This window comes from Podarcis vaucheri (assembly GCF_965113315.1).
Source record: "Podarcis vaucheri genome assembly, chromosome: 14".
Classification (NCBI taxonomy): Eukaryota; Metazoa; Chordata; class Lepidosauria; order Squamata; family Lacertidae; genus Podarcis; species Podarcis vaucheri.
The window spans coordinates 32,520,278-32,544,819 of record NC_138752.1 but is presented as its reverse complement, the minus strand read 5'-3'; the positions used below and the strand labels follow the sequence as shown (position 1 = coordinate 32,544,819).

At 45.5% G+C, this 24,542-nt stretch overlaps 1 protein-coding gene across 1 annotated transcript in view; it reads left to right on the top strand.

Moving 5' to 3' along the window:
• The window catches only part of HS3ST6 (heparan sulfate-glucosamine 3-sulfotransferase 6), a 74,522-nt gene extending 50,216 nt beyond the window's left edge, over positions 1-24,306 (top strand). The window contains exon 2 of the mRNA XM_082199230.1: positions 22,206-24,306. Within this exon, the coding sequence (XP_082055356.1) occupies positions 22,206-22,824 (619 nt within the window). The 3' untranslated portion in view covers positions 22,825-24,306. The remainder of the gene's footprint in view (positions 1-22,205) is intronic.
• The last annotated feature ends 236 nt before the right edge of the window (positions 24,307-24,542 follow it).

Sequence of the window (24,542 nt, the reverse complement as noted above, 5' to 3'; positions counted from 1 at the left end):
CAGTATCCGCTGTTGCTGGGCTTTTCTTTTTCTTTTCTCCAGTCTATGAACCTGACATAAATCACTGGGTTGTTTTCTGTGTCGTTTTTGACATTTCCCTTCCGTTGAAACGTGTTGGAGTTAATTATGTAATTGGCAACATAATTAATTACGTTAGTTTCGGCCATAGTGGATGGCGAGACAAATAATGTAGGTTTGAGCAGACGCCAAAACTACTGTGGTAATGGAAACAGCACTGATTGTGATGAACACAGAGCACGAGGGAAACTACTGCCTGCAGTGGCAGAGTTTGCCACTCGAGATGAGCCAGGGCAGGGCGCATGGAGCCTGCATGGAGTCTGCTCTGGCCACTGCCTCCCCCTCAGCTACAGGCACGGTGCCTGCATGCGCCCAAGCCACCATGTCACTCCCAGGAGAGACATGTGGCTCAGGTGCGCTGCAAGCCCCCCGTGGTAAGTGCCGCCCCCTCAGCCGCCCTCGCCACCCCCCAGCTATGCTAGTAGCTGCCTGCTTAATTCCCTAACTGCTCCCTCTCTGAAAGCACTTGTTACTGCTGCTGGGCAAATAGAATCATGGAGGTGCAGAGTTGGAAGGGATCCCAAGGGTCATCTAGTACAACCCCACAATACAGGAATCAGAGCGCTGTGTGTGTGTGTGTGTGTGTGTGTGTGTGTGTGTGTAGGCAGTCAAGAGACTGTATGTGTGGCATGCATTAGCTGAATAAAGCCCTCACATAGGTTAGTGGGAATAAAGCTCTCACATGGAATGTCTGCCTGCATCCCTTGCGGACTTGGGGTGCCACAGTCTCCTACAATCCCTCCCTGCGAAGAAACCCACTGATAAGACCACCCTCAAACTTCCTGCTGCCTACGAGGCATGGTTCCAGCGCTGGAGAAATGCAACAGCCACATTCCCAGCAGGAAAGGCACTTGCAAATCCCCACCTCAGCCCATGAATGGCGACGCCTTCCTTGCGCAATAAAACTGCTGTCTGGAAAAGGCCATTTTAGCCCCAGTTGAGCCACTCTGGAGAGCTCTGTTTCCCCTTTCAACAAAGGCCTCCTTGTTCCTCCCTGATTTTATTCTCTCTCTCTCTTTTAAGAAAGAAATGGCAGATAGGCCTGCATATTGCAATTGATATGCAGATCTGGGAGGTTCTGCGTTTCCAGGCTGAGGGGATAAATCTACACGCATCTCCTCACTCTCCGCTCCCCTTTCTGCTCCCGCCCCCCGCATTTTTATTTTTTTGTCATGGATCTCGCCTGCTTTACATTTTTATACAAAAAAGGTTCTGTCCCCTTTAATCTGCGTTCTGGGGGCAGCCTGTCACGCTGCCTTTTCAAAAGGGGGTTGCGTCCGGACTTCATTGAGAATGTCACCCTTGCCGACCGTGTGAATTAACAGGGGTGGAGCAGGGGTGGGACAGAGGCTGAAACAGACACAGAAGTTAATCTACCTTTCCTTGCTAAGAGTTCGATTGGAGTCCGTCCGCCCCCCCACCAAAAAAAAAATAATTGTTCTGCAAAGTTATCCAAGTCTTATGGGTGGTGCTTCATAGCCCAGAAGGCTTCTATCAACCAAATCACAGTATTTTGCTTTTAATTTGCCTTGCCTTTCTTCAGTGTGTGAGTGTGTGTATTCCCATGTCTCCTCATAATTCAAGACAGGTGGGTGTAGCAAGACATTTCTTGTGAATATTCCCCAATGGGAAAGAATATACTGTGTCTCCTTGATGGTAAAGTCACTTGCTCTGGCCCTTAGAATAATAGAATTTTAAATTTGGAAGGGGCCGAAGGGTCATCTAGTCCAACCCCCTGCAATGCAGGAATAACAGTTAAAGAATTCCTGACAGATGGCCATCCAGCCTCTGTTTAAAAACCTCCGTTGAAGAAGAGTCCACTACCTTTCTGAGGGGGTCTGTTCCACTGTCAAACAGACGGTGATTTAATCCTTGGTTTCATCTAACCTCAAAGGGGGCAGGAGACGCTCTTCGGGCCATATCTGGCATTCTCTGTCCACCAGAGCAAGGGCTCTTGTGCTAGTGGGTGGTTGCATTTTAATGTTGCATAGCATAGGAATCCAATGCAACAGTTGTGCTCGTGGGAGTTTGTTTCACCTCAGATGGGTCAATCTATCACAAAGTTACGAGCAACCTGCTTATGCGTTCTCTTGCGTGACAATACTCCACTGGCACAAAATATTTAGCCAGAGGAAGAACAACACCTCTAAAGGACTTTAAGGTCCCCACCCACACTATACATTCAACTTCAAACTGTTATGGCTCCCCCTTCCCCAAAAATTAATAATCCTGGGAGCTGTAGTTTGTTAAGGGTGCTGAGAATTGTTAGGTGACCTCCATTCTCCCTTGCAGAGCTACAGTTCCCAGACTTCCCTGGGAAGAGGGATTGAATGTTAAACCACTCTGTATATTGTAGCTCTGCATACCCTCCATTCCATAATGATAATTTTACTATTTATACACCACACATCTTACTGGGTTGCCCAAGCCACTCTGGACATCTTCCAACATATATAAAAACATAATAAAACATTACAGATTTTTTAAAAAACATTCCCTATACAGGATTGCCTTTAAACGGCTCAGGGGTCAGATAACTCCATACCCTCCAGCATTTAACCAATGAAAATAGGGACCTCCTAAGGAAAAGCGGGACATTCTGGGATCAAATAAGAAACCGGGGCGGCTTCTCTAAATCAGGGACGTCCCTGGAACATAGGGACACTTGGAGGGTCTGGCTCTGTGGGAGGAATAGGGGTCTCCAGGCAATTCTCAGCACCCTTAACAAACTATAGTGCCCAGAATTATTTGTTATTCTTTGGCCAACTGGGGAAGCAGCTTGACAAACAAATACATTTTAGCCATCTGTTACATTTCTATCCCACCCTTTGAATGTGCTTATGGCTGCATACGTCATTCTTGCTCTCCATCACAACAACCCTGTGAGGTAAGCTAGTCTAAGGGAGAGGGACTCCGAGGACAGTCTAGGTTTGTGAACCTAGCGCTCCCTAGTTCCTTGTCTAGACACCACATGGTCTGGTTTTTTTTTCCAAATATGGATTATATTAACCATTCCAGCAATTTAGGAACATAGGAAGCTGCCTTATAATTAGTCAGACGGCTGGTCCATCCAGTTCAGTGTTGTCTACACTGACTGGCAGCTGCTCTCCAGGGTGTTCCCAGCCGCACTTGGAGACATACTTAGAGACGCTGGAGATTGAACCCAGGGCCTTCAACATGCAAAGCAGATGCTCTGCCACTGAGCTACAACCCTTCCCCTATTTTGCTCAGGGGAAATACTTCTATATGACAGGTCAGCCAGTCTGTTGGACCCCCTGGGAAGGCATTAAGGTTCACTTTGCTCTTTTAATAACAAAGTAGCTGGGGTGTGTGTGGATCAGTCACACCCTCCATGGCCTCCTATGGCTAGCTAGTTTAGGGTGGTTTTTAAAGCACCGGGGCTCAATGCTCCTTGCAACCCAGCCTTCTTAGAGCTCAAAACACTTTGGGATTGGCTATTATAACTCTGCAATGGCTAGGAACGCAATATTTATTTTCCCCAGTGCCTCCGTCTCCAGGTAGTTCAAGGTGTGTGTGGTGCTAATTCACAGTAGGCTTTCTTTTGGGCTCCTGAAAGAACTGGGGGGGGGGGGGAGAGAAGTTTGTAAAGGAGTCCTGGGAGTGGCGAGGGCCTGATTTATGAGAAGAGATTAATAGTGGGAAATACGTTCCGCTTACCTAAGCGGTAATTCATTAGGAAGGATCAGGAGCTGGTGTGTGGAGGGTGCGGGGGGTGAGCATGTTAAATGTCTGGAAATATTTGAAGGATATAAACGCTGAAGTTGGTGAGAAGAATTATGGGAGCGATAAAAGGGGGCTTAACTGGGGCAAAATTAAGAGGAAATTCAGGCATATATACACACACATGCACATCATGACACCAATGCCTGTTAATCTTCCAAAAAGATGCTGGAAATTATTGTCAGCTGAAGCCTTCAGACCAATAGACTGGGCCACATTACTGGCTGTTTTAAATCCACTCATCTTTCCCTCTACATTACAAAATCTGGGGCATCTGACTTTGTTCCTTGGGGTTGTCCAAAGCAAACCCAAAATCATCCACAGGATACACTTGAGGCCCATTCTATACTTTTAAAGCACACGACTTCTCCTAAAGAATAATGGGAACTGCAGTCCATTAAGGGTGCTGGGAATTGTAGCACCATGAGGGTAAATGACTGTTCCCAGGATTGTGGGGGACCCATGTACTTCAAATGTGATTGAATTGTATGGTTTGAATGTGACCTTAGACTTTGTTGGGATGAATGTGTTGTTGATGCCACAGATGCACAGCAGTGCGGGGGGCGGGTGGAGCTAATGCATTTCTAGGCTGCATCAACAGACGTACAGACCAAGGCTGGTTCTACACAGCTATTTAAAACTCTATGAAAAAACCTCATTCACAATGGAAATATTATTATTATTATTATTACTATTATTATTATTATTATTATTATTATTATTATTATTATTATTAATTTTTATTTAAATTTATATTTATATTATGGACTTTGGATTTCAGCTCTACAGCATCATCTAGTGTCACATTGTTATAACGCATTTATAACATTATAAATCCACTAATGTAGCTGAGTCCCAAGTACTACTCTATTTTGCCTTGGTCAGAACCCACCTGAAGTCCTGTATCTACTTCTGTGCACCATAGTTTAAGAAGGATGTTGACAAACTGGGACATGTGCAGAGGAGGGCGACCAAGAGGATCAAGGGTCTGGAAACCAAGCCTTATGAGGAATGGTTGAGGGAGTTGGGTATGTTGAGCCTGGAGAAGAGGAGATTGAGAGGAGATATGAGAACCATCTTCAAAGATCTGAAGGGCTGCCACATGGATGATGAAGCAAGCTTATTTTCTGCTGCTGCAAAGGATGCAACCCAAACAGATGGATTCAAATGACAAGAAAGGTTATTCTGACCAAATATTAGGAAGAACTTTCTGAGCTGTTCAACAGTGGAACGGACTCTCTCAGAAGGTGGTGGACTCTCTTTCATTGGACTTTCTTAAACCGAGTTTGGAGGGCTATCGGTCAGAGATTCTTTAACTGTGATTCCTGGGTTGTAGGGGATTGGACTAGATTGGACCCTCGTACCTACGGGACCGCCTCTCCTGGTATGTCCCACGGAGGACCTTATGGTCTTCAAACAAAAACATCTTGGAGGTCCCGGGCCAGAGGGAGGTTAGGCTGGCCTCAACCACTGCCAGGGCTTTTTCAGCTGTGGCCCCGATCTGGTGGAACGCTCTGTCACAAGAGACTAGGGCCCTGCAGGACCTGACATCTTTCCGCAGGGCCTGCAAGACAGAGCTGTTCCACCAGGCCTTTGGCCAAGGCACAGTCTGACCCCCCTCCTTTGGTAATCCTCTAGCCCAATGCTTGCCATTAATCTGATTTTGAATTGATTTTAAAATGAATTGATTTTCGAATGCTGTGTTACTTTTATTGTTCTTAGCTGCTCTGAGCCTGGCTTCGGCTGGGGAGGGCAGGATATAAATAAAATTTTATTATTTATTATTATGAAACTCGGGGTCCCTCCCAACTCTACAATTCTATTATTCTTAAGGTGCTTTTCAGTGGAGTTCCTAGGGGAAAGCAAGAGTTCTGGCACAAGAAATTATGCCTCCTGAGGTGCAGCCACTGCAACCAACCCGCATCCCTTCTCTTTATGGTGGTGGCTGTCCAACCTTCATTCCACTTTCTAATTTTCGGGGCTTCTGCTGCAGTGTCAGCAAAGTCTTCTGCCTCCTCCCTCCCTGTCTAGCTCTGGGAAGGACCAAAGTCCTTTCTTAGAGCAAAGCATTCTGGGTGGGGTGGCCTGAGCCAATGGCATGATTTGCTTGGTGGCCGTGATGTCTAAAATAATGGGTGTGGGTGTGTGGAGATGTTAAAGTTTCAGTAGCATTAAAACTTTGTTTCCTTATTATAGGCATCCTTTTTAGCCAACACAGCAAACCATGATGGTGTGCCGCAGGCACCCAGTTCATTTGGTTCCATTGTAGATTTCTGGCTCATCAGAGTTTAAGCATAATGTCTCATCCATGATCCTCAACGATCAATTGTTCCTCCTGTAATGGGGGCAGGGGGACTTAAGGTGTGCTTTGCCCCCAAGCAGATTCCATTATTTCATCTCAGTCGGCTCATTTGGATAGGGACAGGGGAGGCCTGTTTATCTTCCATAATTGAGCATCTTCCTGGAGAGCCATTAGGTGTCATTACAAACAGCCCTCGTGCATCCTAGCTCTAATGAGGGAGCCTGATGTGAAATCAATCCTGCCTCGTAATGAACCTGGACCTCTGGCCTCTCTAGAACTATAGCCACCGATGTTTCGGGAGAGAATAAAATTAGGTGCCCTCTCACATTCTTTGCCAAGCCTGCCCCTCCAGGCTGGTGGCATCAGATGGAAGCTTGGCAAGGCTGCTTGCCCAAATGCATCTGTCCAACTATTGAGAAGAGATGGTTGGATTTGAATGAGACCTTGCCCAGAGAGCCTTGAGGAAAACCAGGTTCCTCGGGTTTCCACAGGATTATATTTTCAGTTCAAAATGGCAGAACTGACATGTTTTTATGTTTGTTCTGCAGTTCCAAAGATTCAATCCTTCAGAGGGGCAGAACCTACTCTATGGAACTCACTGCCCATTGATAGACAGCGGCCTTTGCTGTACTGTTTTTGGTTCCTGCTACAAACTCAGCAAGCTCCATGGTTCTCGGCAAAGTAGCGTGGCTTCTGCCATTTTGCACTTGTTACACACCCAGAGAGACATGCGTTGTGGCTTCACAGCCCGTGTGCAGAGCCATCCAATATGGTGAGGTCCCTAATATTGAGCAGTTATGGGTGGGGACACTTTTAATCAAAAGCAGGATTGCAGAATTGTTGTTTGCTTGTTGTCTGCTTGCTTGTTGTTTGCTTTCTGGTTTGCTTGCCTATTTGACTTCTTTGTGCATAATTCTCCTGTTAAAAAGCCCAGATTCTGGCTTGAGTATGCACCGCTTCCCATCCAAAAACAGAGACCTGAGTAGTATGATGAATCTTAAGCTTGGCCACTGACTTAATAGCTACAAGATTTACCTGCCTCTGTTATTCACACTGAGAGGGAGAAACCATAGGTCTCTGTGAGTACTGCCCCATTCGTAAATGGAGAAGCAGATCTACATATATCCACAATTTGGGGGTGGGAATTGGCTAGCTTGCTTGCACTGAGGGCTTGTGCCATGTCTAGAAAGCACTGATCCCACCAGTTTTCTACTTGTCCCCTGCTCTCTAGGCAAGAGGTCCAAGTGGTTTTGCCTTTGCCCCACTCCTTTCCCCTGGAAAGCCCACTCTTTGACGCTAAATCACAGAAAGCATCAATCGGCAGAAAACCTAATTGACATTTGCTCCAGTTCAGCACTAAGCTGAACTTTCCAGGGGAAGTTCCAGGGGAAGTAAGCACTTTCCAGGGGAAAGTGATGGGTCAAGTGGAACTGCAGATGTACCCTGAGTGAGGCAATGCAGGTACAGCAGAAAGGAGGTTAGGATCTGCATTGGGGGACATCTGTTGGGTCGCCAATCTTTTTTTTGCACCTGTGGACACATGGTGGTGTGGGGACCATGCACACATCACAACCATGCAGGCATGCACCCACAAATTGTACCCACACGCACTTACTCTCCCTCCCACGCCAGCAATTAGGCATGGGAAAGGTCATATATTGTCTACAATTTAAGGAGTCTTTCCAGCCTAATTTCAGCAGGGGCCCAGACAGGAACCTTTGCAGGCACACGAGAGCTCATGGACAGCATGTTGGCAACCCACCATATAAACATCTTTATTTGTTGTGAGTGAGAAGACAGTTCTGCAGTTGATCGTATTGGGAACTTTACTGTCTAATCGATTTGTACAACCTTTGTCTCAGCTGATACAAAGAAGGTTCTTCATCCTTTCCTCCCCTCCATCTCTTTTTTCTTGAAATCTAACATGGCTCCCTCCTTTCAGTTGCTGGCCACCCTTTCTACCTGCAGGCAATGCTTAGCATTCCAAAGACATTCTCTTAAGGTCAATACAAATTAACGGGAAATTTAATTAAAGTTCCCAGTGCTTTTGCTTAAAGTGGTGTGTAATGGGTATCTTCTATCTGGCCTTCCCGCTACAGCACCCCGCCCACCCCCCCACACCACCCCGGAAAAAGAACTTAACTCGAGCTCGAAGGGGGTTATCAATAATGAACAGAGGTAATTTCAGAGGGAGAATTAGAGACTTAATGAAAATGTGGGAAACGTGAAATTATCTTGCAAGTTGCCGGAAAGAGTGGATGGGGAAATGAAGCACTGCGGCATTTCAGCCGAGACTTGCCTTGAGAATGCTGTTCAGGCAGTGAAGAGCAGCTGCTTTAGGTGCTCTGATGTGCATGGCTGTCATACTTGGGCCACCTTCACTCCATACGTTCAAAGAATCCTGGGAGCTGTAGTTTGTTGAGGGTGCTGAGGGCTGTTAGGAGACCTCCTGTTCCCCTCCCAGAACTCCAATCCCCAGAATTCCCTGAGAACAGAGACTGATCGTTCAGCCACTCCGGAAATTATGGGGGGAAGGGTTCTCCTAACAACCCTCACTCACACTTTACAAAATATAGTTCCTGGTATTTTTGTGGGGGGATGCCCAGACTATTTAAAGGGGTATGGTACTGCTTTAAATGGGGCCTAAATCTGCTAGGAGGCTGAACAGGGAACCTCAAACTTGAGTAAAACCCATAGGTACGTTCCCAATAGCACTTCTTTCAACAATTATTTCCCATAATACTTCTGTCGTGTGGCTTGTTCACCATAGGAGCCAACTCCTATGTGAATGCCACTTCACACACACCCCCAATAAAATACTGAGGGGACTGGGCCCCCCATAAAGTTGATGGGCATTGCCATTCAAATGGTGTGCATGTGCTGCATCATGTGATCGATTATGCAGAGCAGGGCTTACCTGACAACCCCCCCCCCCCAATATTATATTCAAGTTGGCACCCCTGTTGTCTACCATATGCAGGTGTAAGTTTTTGGCACAGGCTCAGCGGTTCCAACTTCATAGCCTCGTTTTGGAGGTGCTACAGGCCATTGCATTGCCACATACAGTTCTCTCGATTTGCACACCATTAGATGCATATGGACTCCTGGTGATGCTGCTTCCTGCAGTTTGTTTAACTGAATACGTAGGAGCATAAGAAGCTTCCTTCAGAGTGCCTTCCATCAGCTTTGGCTGGTGGTCCAACTGTGCCCTTAACTGGACAGGGATAGTCTAACTTCTGTTGTCTATGATCTGGTAAACTCTAAATTAGATTACAGTCGTACCTTGAATCTTGAACTTAATCCTTTTGGGGAGTCCATTTGGCTCCTGGAACCATTCAAAAACCAAGGCATGGCTTCTGATTGTCTGCAGGAGCTTCCTGCACTCAATTGGAAGCTGCAGAAACCATATAGGAAGTTCAGCTTCTGAAAAACGTTCGCAAACTGGAACACCTACTTCTGGGTTTGCAGCACTCAGGAGCCAATTTGTTCAGCTACTAAGCCATTCGAGATCCAAGGTACGACTGTACTGCAATGTGTTATATGTAGGGCTGCCTCTGAAGACGGTTCAGAAACTTTGGGTGGTACAGAATTAGGCAGCCCAGTTGCTCAGCATGGCAAGACAGTTTGAGTATATTACAGTGCCAGGCGAAAATGTTCTTCTTCAGCCAGGCCTTTGGCTTATTATATTCTACCGCCTTTTAAATGTGTTTGTAGAAGGGGGTCGTTGCTTTGTTTCTGTTTTAACTATTTATTTGTGCTTTTATCATGCATTTTAACTTGTGAACCACCCTGAGATCTTTTGATGAGGGGCAGAATACAAATCTAAAACCCTCTTCTTCATCCAGCTCACGATTGTCTGCACTGATTGACAATGGTTCTGTAGGATTTCAGGCAGAAATCTTTTCCCTGCCCTACCTGTCAGGGGTTGAAACTGGGGGTTTCTGCATGCAAAACGGATGCTCTGCTACTGAGCTACATCCTGTCCCCTAAAGTCTGTTGATTTTAAGGTGTCCAGTGTGAATTTGGCTTATTCAGATGCTACTGCACAGTTTTACTGCACAGCACAGGAAGAGGCTGGCTGCACTGTATTGCTTCCGCTATTGCTGAAGCTAACATGGAACAGAGACCTGTGAGATACAGCTGAGTGCTGCTGTTCACTGGGCCGGGGGAGAAAGAGATTTGCAGAGAGGTGTTCCAAGCTCTTCTGACCACTCATGTTCATTCACTATTCTGGTAGTTCCTGGTTTTTATAAACAGAAGTTGGTCTCCGGTGGGCGACTTCCGTTGCTGAAGGAATTTAGTCTTCCAGCCAAGGTGTTACATTATATATGCAAAGCAGCTTTTTTTCCTTGTATGTGGAATTCTTCAAATCAGTTTTTAATCGGCCCACATCATCAAAAAAGAGCGAGCGAGCTGCTTTTCCACAGCTACATTGGGAGAGGCAATTCCGAAAGCAAGGAGGGTTTCCCAGCTTCTTAGTGCATCTTGCAAGTTTCCCTCCTGAGTTTATTTGAAGCAAGAAATGTTATGGCGTATAAAATAAATCTGAAGTGGCGTGTTTTATTATTGAAAGAAAACGGGAAAGAAGTCTGGGCAGAATATTACATTCCTCCACTTTTTGAGCTGAATGAATGCGCTCGTGTGTTTTCGAGATAGGCTGGAAGGATTTACTGGCCTGGTTTAATGCAGTCCTTTCCAGTATCTCAAATGACATCACAGCCTGGGGTTGTTTTTTCCCCCTGCCCTCACTTGATAATGAACATTTTATTGCACGTTAAGCAGAATGATTGATTTAGTTCCTAAGCTTGTGTTTGCTGAGTGATATTTTTTTTAACATTCGGAAGGAACACATGGAAAGAATCATTTTCCTATACTACTAAAAAAAAATTTGAATGAGAAACTCAGAAAAACATTTGGAAAGGACATAAATTATCCCATAAATCGGCACACAGTAGCTGTGTGTAATATTATATCTAAAACTCTCTGCTTGGTTGGTAGAATAGGGCAAAATTGTGGGGTTGAGGGGACTGTGGTTGTTCCTGTAGGCTAGGGGTGGGCAGACTTTTCCAGCCCAAGGGCCCCAATGTCTCATGGCCAACCTTTTGGGGGCCACATGCTGGTGGTGGGCAGGGCCAGAGGCAAAAGTGGGCAGGGCAACAGACACGACTCACTTTGGTACATTGTACATTCTGTCCATGCCAAAGTCAGAGGTTTCGAACACAGATAGCTCTCCACCTGGGCAAACATGAAAGGTTGTTGTTTAGTTAATTCAATTTACACTCTGCCCTTCCTCACAAATGAGCCCAGGGCAGTCAACGACAAGCAATAAAACAGTAAAAACAGATTTAAAGCATCTTAAAAACAATTCCAATACAGCTGCAGAGTGGGCAAGATCTCTGTTTAAAAGCCTTCTTGAAAGAGGAAGGTCTTTGGCAGGCAGTGGAAAGACATAAGAGAAGGTGACTGTCTAAGATTTAACAGGAGGGAATTCCAAAGGGTAGCAGCCACAGTTCTTACATTGTGCAGAACAGACCTCCTAATAACACGGTATTTGCAGGACGTGCCTATGCGATAATTTTCGCATTTTACATCTTTCACATGATGTAAAGGTCACTTCTGAAAATCTAGAGGAAGTTTAGCCCTCATTTACATCTTAATTGCTTCCAGGAAGAAGAAGAAAACTATTTGCAACCCTGTTGGTTTGGAAAGTCAGGAGAGTTTTGCTCTGTAATTTTCCCACCGTTTTCGTGGATCATGTCATGTGGAGGAAAACTGGGGTAATATTTCAGCATGTATGGTTTCCCCCCCAGGGGAATCCTGGAGGAAGAGAAGGGTGGCAACATGTCCAGTCAGGGCCGATGTTTTGTCAAACCACAGATGTGAATGAAATTTAGTATGGCATGGCAGTATATCAAGCCAAAAGCTACACATTTCCATAATGCAACAGGTAATGCCACACAAAAGGAATGTTAGAAACCGGGACAGAACCACATTCACATCATGCATTTAAAACACTATGACACCACTTTAAATAGTCATGGATTCTTCCCACCCCCAAATAATTAATTCTCCTCACAGAGCTATGATTCCTAGAGTTGCTTAATGACCAGTCCTTCGTCACAGGGAATTATGGAAATTGTAGCTCTTTGTGGGGAAAAGGAAGGCAAATAAAAGAGTAAAATGAGCACCCATAATGCTGAGAGTTGCTAGGAGACCCCAATTGCCCTCCCAGAACTACAGTTCCCAGAGTGGTTTAACAATCAAAACCTCTTTCCAGAGAACTCTGGGAACTACAACTCTGGGAAGGGGAATGAGGGTCTCCTAGCAACTCTCAGCACCTGAACAAACTTCAGCTCCCAGGATTCTCTGGAGGAACCAATGAGTGTTTAAAGTGGTTTAAATGTATGGTGTGAATGTAACCTCTGTGTCACCATCTATGCCCCACCTGCTTTCCTAACTCTCTATATTAGCTCTACAACTAATGTCAAACATGGCAAACGACTAATTTGTTATTCAAGGCAACCAGATAATCCATTTAAAGGCAAAGAATAAACTTTCTAAATCAGGAAAGAAGGAAACATTATCGACCCTACATGCCAAAGGGATAAGGTGGGAAAGAAGCATAAACCCTAATAAATCTTTGCTGGGCAATGTTGAGCCTGTTGCTTAGTACAGCTGCCTGGGCAGCCGCCTCCGTTTTCTGTGTGGGCAAGAGGCAAGATCAAAGGAGTTCAGAAGCAAAATTATTTTCTTCTGGCTGACTCATTCACTGGATGGCTCCTGAATTTCTCACTGTTCGTGATTTCCTTGCTGGTTCCGAAACTGTTACTCACAGCACAAAACCCTCTAGCCTTTCGAAAGCTGTGCTGCCTGTTCACACCTGCAGTTCAACTTGTTCTTGAATAAGGCTGCAACTTTAAAGCCATTTGAAGCACATCCCCCCACCCCCGTAAAGATTTCTGAGCACTGTAGTTTGTTAAGAGTTACTGGGAATTGTAACTCTGTAAAGGATAAACTACAGTGCCCAGAATTCTTTGAGGGGGGGATTTGCTTTCAGTGGCATTTATGGGTATAGCGTGTACCAACCTATAAGGGCTCACCCGAATTTCCACTTGACCCGCCGCTTTCTCCTGGAGAAACCCACTGTTTACAACTAAATCGGAGCAAACATCCATCAGATTTCCTCCAAAATGTCGTTTTCTGTGATTCAGTACTAAAGAGCAGGTTTTCTGGGGGAGATCAGAGAGGCAAAGACAAAACTTCTTGGACCTGTGGTTAGAAAGCAGAAGTGTGGATGAGCCATAAGATGACCTACAAGAATCAAAAAGCATTTTTAAATGAAAGTGATGGTGATGATGATGATGCTGAAAGAGATGATGAGGAGGAGAATTTGTATACCGTCCTATAGTCGCAGGTCTCAGGGTGGCTCACAAGATAAAGTCACGATATAAAAACACAAAATACGTAATAGAAATAAAAACAAGAACAACCCTATAATTGCCCCCTCCCCAAAGCATTTTAATGTCAATCAGCCAAAGGCCTGGTTAAAGAGGAACATGTTCACCTGGCGCCTAAAGGTGTATAATGAAGGCACCAGCCAAACCTCCCTGGGAAGAGCATCCCACAAATGGAAAGCCGCTACAGAAAAGGCCTGTTCTTGTATTGCCACCCTCCAGACCTCTCATGGATGAGGCACACAAATAAGGGCCTCAGAAGGTGATATTTAATAATATTAAAGAGGAGAGCAGTCATAGCAAAGGCCACTCCCACAGCATGTATTTAAAGCAATATAATACAGAGCCTAGGACTTGCCACTCAGAAGGTCGGCAGTTCGAATCCCCGCAACGGGGTGAGATCCTGTTGCTCGGTCCCTGCTCCTGCCAACCTAGCAGTTCGAAAGCATGTCCAAGTGCAATTAGATAAATAGGTACCGCTCCGGTGGGAAGGTAAACGGTGTTTCTATGCGCCGCTCTGGTTCGCCAGAAGTGGCTTAGTCATGCTGGCCACATGACCCGGAAGCTGTACGCTGGCTCCCTCGGCCAATAAAGTGAGATGTGCGCCGTAACCCCAGAGTCGGCCACGACTGGAACTAATGGTCAGGGGTCCCTTTACCTTTAATACCACTTTAAAAAGTCATGGCTTCCCCCAAAGACTTCTAGGAAGTATAGTTTGTTAATAGTGCTGAGAGTTCTTAGGAAACCCCTATCCCCCTTACAAAGCTACAGTTTTCAGAGTGGTTTATCATAGAAGTGTAGAGTTGGAAGGGTCCCCGAGGATTATCTAGTCCAGTGATGGCCAAACTTGGCCCTCCAGCTGTTTTGGGACTACAATTCCCATTATCCCTGGCCAATGGTCCTGTTAGCTAGGGATGATGGGAGTTGTAGTCCCAAAACAGCTGAAAGGCCAAGTTTGGCCATCAATGATCTAGTCCAACCCCCTGAAATGCAGGAATCTCAACTATCACAGGGAACTCTGGGTGAAAACTTCCTTCATCTCCATCCAGCGCAGGCTGTAGGATGCCAGGGAGTGGGTGGGAGTCATAGTCCAAAATCCCTGGAGAGCTGCAGGTTGGCTGTTCTAGGTCAGCCTTTGTGCTAATCGTGTAAGGCAGTTCTTAACTCCTTCTGCTAACGGGAAAATGTTTAAGCATTGCAAAGCGGAAGTTCCCAGAGAACAGGCTGAGAAAGGCCATCGGTGCTTGGCTGGGCTGCAACGAGATGTTGCCGCCCCCATTCGGATTTATGGCGTGCATCTCCCATTGCTTTGTACATCAAAGAAGTCTGCATATTGTACAGGCCGACATAATGAGACAGATTGGCTCCAGATCAATCTGCTGTGTGTGTTTTTTTTTTTACAAGTCATTATGATTATCCCATATTGCTTCTCAGGAAGAAGAAAAAGTAGTGATTAGCAGAGGCCTCCTGGGCAGCTGTTTAGCTCCGTTTCCTCTTCCTTGGCTTTGACCCAACAAAGCAACAGCTCCCCTGGCACAGGAGGAGGGGGATTCTGTGGGGCTAAGAGGTGCCAAAGACCACCTATGGGGTAAGGTGGGGTGGGGCCGTGGCAGAAGACAAACAATGCTTGCATTCAGCGTTGGGCTCCTGGTTTCACAAAGGCAGTTGGTAGGCTGAAGCAAGAGTCAAAAGAGAGCAAGGAGGATCCTACAAAGGGATGAAAAATGTATCACCTAGAGTTGCCAATGAATTATCTATCTATGTATCTATTGCATTTCAGTCCCACCTTTCCCTCCAAGGTGCTCGAGGTGGTTTACATAGTTCTCCCCATGCTCATTTAATCCCCACAACAACCCTTTGAGGTAGGTTAGGTTGAGAGGCAGTGACTGGCCTAGGATCACCCAGGGAGCTTCATGGCCGAGTGAGGATTTGAACCCAGGTCTCCCATATCCTAGTCTGACACTCTGACCATTATGCCAAAGTGGAAGGTGCTGTATGACCCATTTTTTCATAACCTCAGGGTTGGGCTACTGTAACACTCTTCATGTGGGGCTGCCCTCAAGGTTGGCTCAGAAGGTGCAGCTGGTGCAGAATGGGGTATCTAAGTTGCTCAGTGGGACCTTCTATCACACCAGCAACTGTGTCATTTTTTATGATGCCTTTACTGATGACCATTTTGTGAAGGGTTTAGGCAATCTGGACCTTTCTGAATGATGTGCAAATTCTGGAGCACGCACACACCATTCTAAAACTTGATAATAAACTGAGATTTGGATATGATATCCCTATTTTGAAAATGTGTATGTGTTCTGTTTGGTTTTTAAAAAACCAGCTGTTGGTCATGTTCATGAATTTACATACTAACGTTTCTATTTGTGTATTATTATTTTTTACTTTTAAAAATAAATAAGCAAATAAGTCCCTGGCTATCGGTCCATTTCCGGGAATAATTCAAAGTGCTGGTTGTGATCTATAAGGCCCTATATAGATTGGGCTAAGGCTACCTGAAATATCATATCTTCCTCTATGAACCTGCCTGGGTGCTGAGATCCTCGAGTGAGCGCCATCTCTCAGTTCCCATCAACATCAGAAGCACAGTTGGTGGTGACACGAGAGAGAGCCTTTTCTGTGGCTGCACCCAGTGTGGGATTCCCTCCCAGAAGGATTTAGACTGGCTCCCCCTCTTATTCTTCCAGCAGCAAGCTAAGACCTTCCTGTTCTGAAGGCTTTGCTTAGGGAAGATGCAGATGACGCTGGCCACTGTGTTTTAATAGTTGCTTCCAAATGTGTTTTGCTATATTTTAGTTATTGTTTTTAACTAGTTTGCTTTTATTACTTTGTGTTTCATAATGTGTTTTTAAATGTTGGAAGCCACCCGGAATCCCAACTTGGGAGAAAGGCATAATAATAATAATAATAATAATAATAATAATAATAATAATCCAGGAATCAGTGGCTTGGAGCTGACACTGGGCCCGTCTTAGTCAGCATTGTGCCATCCCTGATCACACTTATATTCTAGAGCCCCTATTTATTCAAGGGCTCTATCCTCCATCCTTCAATCCCTTGGGGTCTCAAACTGAAGGCAGCTAAGAATAAGGTGTCAAGGAACAAACTAGGTCTTAGCAGAAGGCGTAAAGGAGAGAATTAATAAAGGAATTAGAGCTCGGCCTGGCTTTATGTGGGGTGTTTTTGTTTCTTTGCTCTCAGCTCTGTGCCACTGGCAGCCTCAAGACCAGCCCTCGCTGGCCCCTTAACAGCCAGCATTGATTAAGCACTTAACACGGAGTGATTTACCCATCCATCATTAAGACAGGTGCTCTATAGTTGTGAAAATGCCTGGCTGGAGAAAAGAGCCCTTAAAAGTTACACTTACAACTTGCATTTCGCTAAATGAAGAACAAAAGCCATTGAACGCTCAGTAAATATTTATTGGCGTAACAATAAAGTGATGATTGGAGAGTCTTTTGGGTGAAGGAGAAACGGGCTTGGCTGAGCTCAGATGCGATCCAGCCGAAAGCAAACACAGGAGGAAGCTGAAGACGGCCTCTAACATTTAAAGGAGTCATATTTGTCTGTGTAGCATAATACTATAAGAACAGCTCTGCTGGGTCAGGCCAGTGGCCCATCTAGTCCAGCATCCTGTTCTTACAGTGGCCAACCAGATGCCCATGTGAAACTGGCAAGTAGGACCTTGAGCACAAGAGCACAGCAGTTTCCAGCAACTGGTATTCAGAAACAATTACTGTTTCCAACAGCGGAGGAAGAGCGTAGTCATTGTGGCTGGTAGCCATCGATAGCCCTCTCCATGAATTTGCCCAATCCTCTTTGAAAGCCATCCAAGCTGGTGACCATCACAGTCTCCTGGGGGAGCGAATTCCATAGTTTAACTCTGCAGTGTGTGAAGAAGGACTTTCTTTGATCAGTCCTGAATCTGTCTTGAAGGTGCTCAAATGAAACTGGAACAAGCTTTGATTTTTAACCAGCGATCAATAAGCCCCCTTGATGGACTTCCCTTTCTTTTTGTACATTATTCTTTCCAAAAAGCACTGGTGTCCTTGAGATGTTCACTCTTGAGCTGGGTGGAATAGCTCATGTTATTATACCACTGTGTTATGATCGCTAAGAAAATCCATGTTCCATGTAGATCACAGTGGTAACACAGTCAAACTAGGGCCGGTCCCTACCATTAGGCAGAGTGAGGCGGCTTTCTCAGGTGGCAGATGCATAGGGGTGGCAGTAATGGGACCCAGGACAGAGCTGTGTGTATCTCTTCCTACTCTCCCCTATGCTAGCCTGTCAGAAGACCCTGTCTAGACTGCTGGCCCGTTCAGCTTCAGTACATGGAATGGAGGAGCATCTTCTACCAACTTTAGCTAGTACACCAGCTGCTACCATTCCTGGACCTGTTTCGCTGAACACAGCGGCTTATTCATGTCCTGGCTCCCAGTTGCTGTAGAACAAAGACCTGAAGAAGGGTTCTTTCCAGAGGCTTTAATGCTTAGATCACTGCAGTGCAGATGCAAATTGCTGGCTTAAGGCACTCCAGGCAATGCACACGGTTAATCCCAAATTCAGCTGCAACAAAGGCAGGTGCTCCAACTGCCAAAGTTTTAGACGTTGATCCGACACTGCCACACCCCTTGGCATCCTATATATAGGAATGAGCCAGGCTCATTTTCAGGCAGTAAGCATTTCTGAAATCTTTCTACGCCTAGTAGACTCTCTTCTCTTTTGGTTCCTCCTAGACCTAGGTGATGGAGAATGTGTCTCTGCCTCCTGAGAGGTGGCTGGGATGGGTGAACCTTTTCCCTTGAGGTAGGCAGAGCTACTCCCAGCATCTGACGGCAACAAGATGGGCAGTGCAATGAGCACCATAGGAGTGTCAGATGGAGAGGGGTGGGGGTGGAGAGGGAGGCAGGACATGTGGCTCTCATTCTGGGAACAGATGAGACAAGAGAGTTGGTTGAGGGAAGTCTCACCCCCAGTCCTTGCTTAGCCGTCCAGGTTCTCGGCCAATCCTCCATCTGCATCGTCCTGACTCAGACAGCCCATGACAATTCGCTCATTACGTCAAGACTCAATTACTGTAACACGCTTTATGTGGGGCTATCTAATTATGATGATTGCATCTCATGATTTCGGTTTCTCCTTTTTCAAATCTTTACGTTCAGTTTGCTACTTTTTCACATCAATTTTTGTCTGTGTGTGTGTGTGTGTGTGTGTGTGTTTTCTCATGAAATTTTGTCAGCGTCTTCAGTGCAGATTTCCTGCGTGAATGTTTTTCCAAAGCATGGAAGCGAGCACAATCTTTCGCTGTGAATGTCTGCAAGTGGCTGGTGCTGGCAGAGTCACAAGACTCCTTTGGAAAAGCTAGCAACACCGAACTGAATAATATTGTTATATCTTATTATGTGGCTGCTTCCAACACTGCAGCTCTGCCTCTCCTGTCCCTCCAGCCCCCTCTTCTCCCTCTGCCTCTCCTGTCCCCTCCAGCCCCACCCACAGGCACCCTCAAAATCAGAGAATATTTAGGGGTTCGCAGGGGAAAGAGAAGAAGTTGTGCGAGTGGAACTCTGTGCAGCCCTGGATACAAATAAACAAATAAATAGCAGTATTACAGGAAAGGAGAAGCGTATTGTCTGAATGTGAATGTTCTCCAGAAGTTTTTTTTTCCCCAAACAGGAAAGCTTTTCTGACACATCTCACATATGTACATGCTAAACTTATTCCTTCTCACACACCCCTCCCTCCCCCAGATCTTTCCTAATTTCTGACATCTGATTGTCATTAAAATAATTGACATGCAACTGAACTGTTTGGTATTCCTTTTCCAGTGGGGGAAGGGGAACTTGGCTCCACTCCTGAAAGTCTCGTTGAAATGGGTTCATGGCCGTCCCCACCCCTCAGAAATGTCCTGTGACCAAAGCCCGTATCTGAAAGAACGCAGAGCGTTAATGTTTGACATGTGGAAGCCGTGGGCGTGGGATGTGGTGGGGGACGGCGAGGAAGAGAGCAGGAGCATGACTGATTTTTATTTTTATTTTAAGGCTCTGACCGTGTATGGAAAAGAGCATAATCTGCGAATATTAGTTGCAAGGGGAAGATTCCCCTTCAATATGGCTCTAGGGTTTTGGGCTGGTTAGGAATTGTGAATGTTTGATGAAATATTTTAATACACTAAAACTTGCCTGTCATTTGTCCACCATCTCCAGCTATTGGCAGAACTGCTGTGATGTCATGGTGTGTTCATGGATGTTCTGCTCACTTCCTGCATTGACAAAATTCGGACAAGTCATTCAGATCCTTTCAGGGAAATAGTCTTATTTTGCCATATTGCACAGAGTCTTCAGATGGAAGAAAGCTTTGCACTGCTGATATATAGCAAGGGGGGTTAAAAATTAATTAATCAAGGTGGCATCCACAGTTCTCCTCCTCTCCATGTTATCCTCATAACAACCCTTTGAGGTAGGTTAGGTTGAGAGTGAGTGACTGGCCCACGGTCACCTGGAGAGCTTCATGGCTAAGGGAGGATTTGAACCCTAGTTCAACACTCTAACCACAACATCAGCTCTCTAATCTGAATCTGAAGGGAAGAGGGTCCAGAAGCTGAAAGGTTGGGAATGATGTGAATGAACAGTAGGTTGATAATGGCAAGACAGAAGCAGATGCATTGAGGTCAAAGAGGAACAATAGAATAGGAAGAGCCCAAAACTACCGCTGAGCTGAGGTACATGGGAAGGAACACAAGCAGCTGCTTCATACTGAGTCAGACCCTTGGTCCAAGTAGCTCAGTATTGTCTACACTGCAGCAGCTCTCCAGGATTTCAGACAGGGGGCACTGCCAACCCTACCTGGAGGTGCCATTGGGTATTGAACCTGTGACCTTCTGCATGCAAGGCAGGAGCTTTGCCACCGAGTTACGACCCTCCAACTTTGCACCACCCACCACACTTTGCTCCCTGTTGCTCTTCCCATGTTTTCTGCGCTCCAGTCAGGGAGGCGCCAACATCTTGGGAAGGCTTTTAAGTGGGTCTCGTTTTCCTGAGGACGAGGCTGGCAGATAAGTCATGAAGTGACAGGAGAACAAACTGGTGTTTGGAGGCGCCGTGGAACGGAAGAACAATGGTCCCTTTTTTAAAACCTGCGCCGTGCCAGAAACCTCAGCCGGTTAGCAAGAGCTGTCAGTGTTTGCTGACTGCCCGGTCTTGGAAGGGCAATTTGATTTGGTAGCTTGAGGACACGGCATTGTATCGCCTTGTGACCTGGCTCTTCAAACCGTGCCCAATTTGGAGTGCCCGCTCCCCTCTGCGTCTATGAAGTGTTATCTTTGCAGCTCCCAATAGTATTACTCCCTTCAAGGCTGCGGCTGAAACCCAGAGAGCTTGTTTTCAAGTTTATCAAGAATGCCCAACAGGTCATCGCAGCTTTCAAGCATGAATGCAGGTCTTGTTTTTTTGTTTGTAAAAGAGCCCCAGGTGGCAAGCCACACACAAACACAGGGGAGGGTTCTGTCCTTACAGCACCAAAAGGGAATATACACACAACAAAGACTCCATGTCCTCTTTGTTGTTATGCTGCAACAGACTCACAACAGCTGGGGAAAGTTAATTGTTCCATAGCACTAATGCATGCTCTGGTAACTCCTGATTAGGCTACTGCAATGCAGTGTATCTGGTGTGAGATGGGGAAGAAAAACCGAATTCTGTTCACATTTAATTCCATTTTTTTTCCTGAAACAATACGAAAAATGAAACACAGTTCCCTTGCGAAATCTGCCCATCTCTGAATTTTGCAATTCAGTTCTCCCATGCATATATCAGCAGGAAAGGAACATTAAAGTAAATATACTGGAGACAGTAACATACATAAATGCATTATAATAAGGGGCAATTCAAAATAAAATAACAGAAAAAATTCCTACTGACTATGTATATATATATCCACAAATCGATGTGGAAATCTGTAGAACTTGAACAGATGATTCAGCAAATAAGAAAACTGAGTGGATAGATTCTCTCATATTCATATATGTGCATTTTTTTAAAAAAAATCTGGCTTTAAAATAGTGTTATTATTTGTTTTTCAGTATATATATTGTTCTGAAAATTTTAAAAAGTAAATTAAAAGCTCCTTGTTGCAGTCTTGGTGCAATGCCAGTATATTGGTAAAGCCACAGTCCCCTCATAATACAACAGTCACTGCAGTGTGAAAGGAATGTTAGAAAACAGGATGGAAGCACTTGCATTATAATCAGGAAAACCAAAGCAGTATGGAACTCACAGGTGGAGAATATTTATATTTTTATATGTCTTTATTATTGGTAAAGGAAATCTTTACATGAGTAAATACTTGATTAGCCCGTCGGATCTGTGCTATATCTTTGTACTTTTGTCCTTCCAGGCTGCAGTGCTTTATGCTTTATATTTTTAATTTTTGGTTTTCTTAGGTTTGCACTTTTTGTGTCTGTGGACAAATCAATGATACACATATTTTTTTAAAAAAAGGGAAAAAAGAAAACCAATGCAATCTTATTTGTATCTGATTGCACCCATAGAGAGTTGATGGGGCTCTGAAGGATGTAGAATTATCAAGGCAGGATCCTTACCAATGCCCTTTTATTTCCCCAGAAACTTGATGCCCCGCACCTTGGAGGGACAGATCACCATGGAGAAGACGCCGAGCTACTTTGTGACCAAGGAAGCCCCCCGGCGCATTTACAACATGTCCAGGGACACCAAGCTAATTGTGGTCGTGCGCAACCCGGTGACACGGGCCATTTCAGACTACACTCAGACCCTTTCCAAGAACCCCACCATCCCTAGCTTCCAAGCCTTGGCCTTCAAGAACGTCAGCACGGGCCTCATCGACACCACCTGGAGTGCCGTGCGGATCGGCATTTATGCCAAACACCTGGACAGCTGGCTGCGGTATTTCCCCCTGTCCAAGTTCCTCTTTGTCAGCGGGGAGAGGTTGGTGAGCGACCCAGCCGGGGAGATGGCCCGCGTCCAAGACTTTCTGGGGATCAAGCGGGTGGTGACGGACAAGCACTTCTACTTCAATGAGACTAAGGGCTTCCCTTGCTTGAAGAAGCCCGAAGGGAGCAGCCGACCCCGGTGCCTAGGGAAATCCAAAGGGAGGCCGCACCCCAAAATCAACCCGCAGGTTATCCGCCGCCTGCAGGAGTTCTACAGACCCTTTAACATGAAATTCTACCAGATGACAGGGCAGGACTTTGGCTGGGACTGATGGAGAGACCCCTTCACGTGACAGGGGAAAGTTGAACTTGCTAGAGGGTGGAATGGCCCTATTCCCAGCAGCCTGTTGAATACTGCAGGCCCCTCCGACACACAGTTGTAGGGCAAGGGACGTCTGAAATGGGTCTCGGGTCAGGGGGGGACGTCTCCTTTTCTTTATAATTTATATCACCTCTTGCCAGTAAGAAAGAAATGTACGCTTACCGAGTAGAGAAAAAGTATTTAAGTTTTGTTTTTGTTTCGTTTTTTAACCACCATCAGCAACAGAAGAGATCAAGTCCAGGAAACCCAGATCTGACAAAATATTCTGCTGAATAAACCTGGCTAATATAGACAAGGCATGGAAGTTTTTGAAGGAGTGTGAGTGAATGAGAATGCAAGCAAGGGAGGAAGAACGCAGAACACAGCCTTGACTAATGGCACAGCCCACTATGTTCTTCTCCACACATCCTTTGGGATGAATCCAACTTTAGTCCTGCTCAGGGTCAGCCTTTTGATATTGATGGACATAACTAATGTTGAGCCATTTCAATTGATGTGCTCTGGGCAGAACTAAGGCCACATTCACACCATATATTTAAAGCACTAGGGTCCCATAAACAGGCATAGCTCCCTTTCCAAAAGAATTCTGGGAGCTGTAATTTGTTAAAGGAGCTGAGAGTGATTAGGAGAACCCTGTTTCCCCCAGAACTAGTTTAAGAATCAGTCCCTCTCCCTGAGGAACACTGGGAATTGTAATTCTCTGAGTAAAATAAGAGTCTCCTAATGGCTCTCCCAGTTCATCCACCTGGGAGCTGATCAATGTTCTCCAAGTGGCATGTGAGAAGAGCCTCCTTCTGTGCGAATAATGTTCTAAGATGCGGAGCAAGCAGGCCAGCATGTTCTGGCCCACTTGACCACTGCAATAAGTGGATATCATAAGATGCACAACTACACACAAAGTTGCCCCACACATGCACAGAATCTGTGTATCTATTATCAAAGAACACGGAGCAAGGAAGTGGTAGGTTCATAAAAGGCTCAGTGGTGGACTCTGAAGTCACTTCCACACCATATATTTTAAGCATTGTTATACCACTTTGAACAGTCATAGAATTGTGGGAACTGCAGGTTGTCAAGGGTATTGAAAGTTGTTCAGGGACCCCTATTCCTCTCACAGAGCTACAATTTCCAGAGGGGTTCAACAATCAGTCCTTCTTTCCTAGGAACTCTTGGAATTGAAGCCCTGTAAAGGGAATAGGGGGTCTCCTAACAACTTTTAAGCATTGTGGGTGTTCATTTCACTCTTGGCTTGCAGGGTGGGGAGGTCTGCATCCTAGGATAACATCCCCATGCAAACCTTCTCTAAAAGGCCTGTTGTTCTCTTTTTACCACAGATCTGGCAAACGCTAACCCATTTTTTTAATGGCCCCTCAAAACATTTCTGTGAGAAATATGAACTAATAAAAGGGAAAATACAAAAGCTCTGAATAGACTCCAAATGTTTAAGATCTCTTTTCTTCTTAAGTGTCAGGCACTGTCCTGCGTGTGCTGTGCAAACTCACGGATAAAGATGGATGCTTCTATGAACAGGATCGAAAGGCAATACCCGAGACAAATAATTCCCTGGAGCGAAATCTAGAGAGGGTTATATGAGCCTTAAGTGCCTGTAACAGGAGACTTAACAAGTCTTTGTTTTCTCAAACTATTTAGCCCTCCGGCAATTTAGTA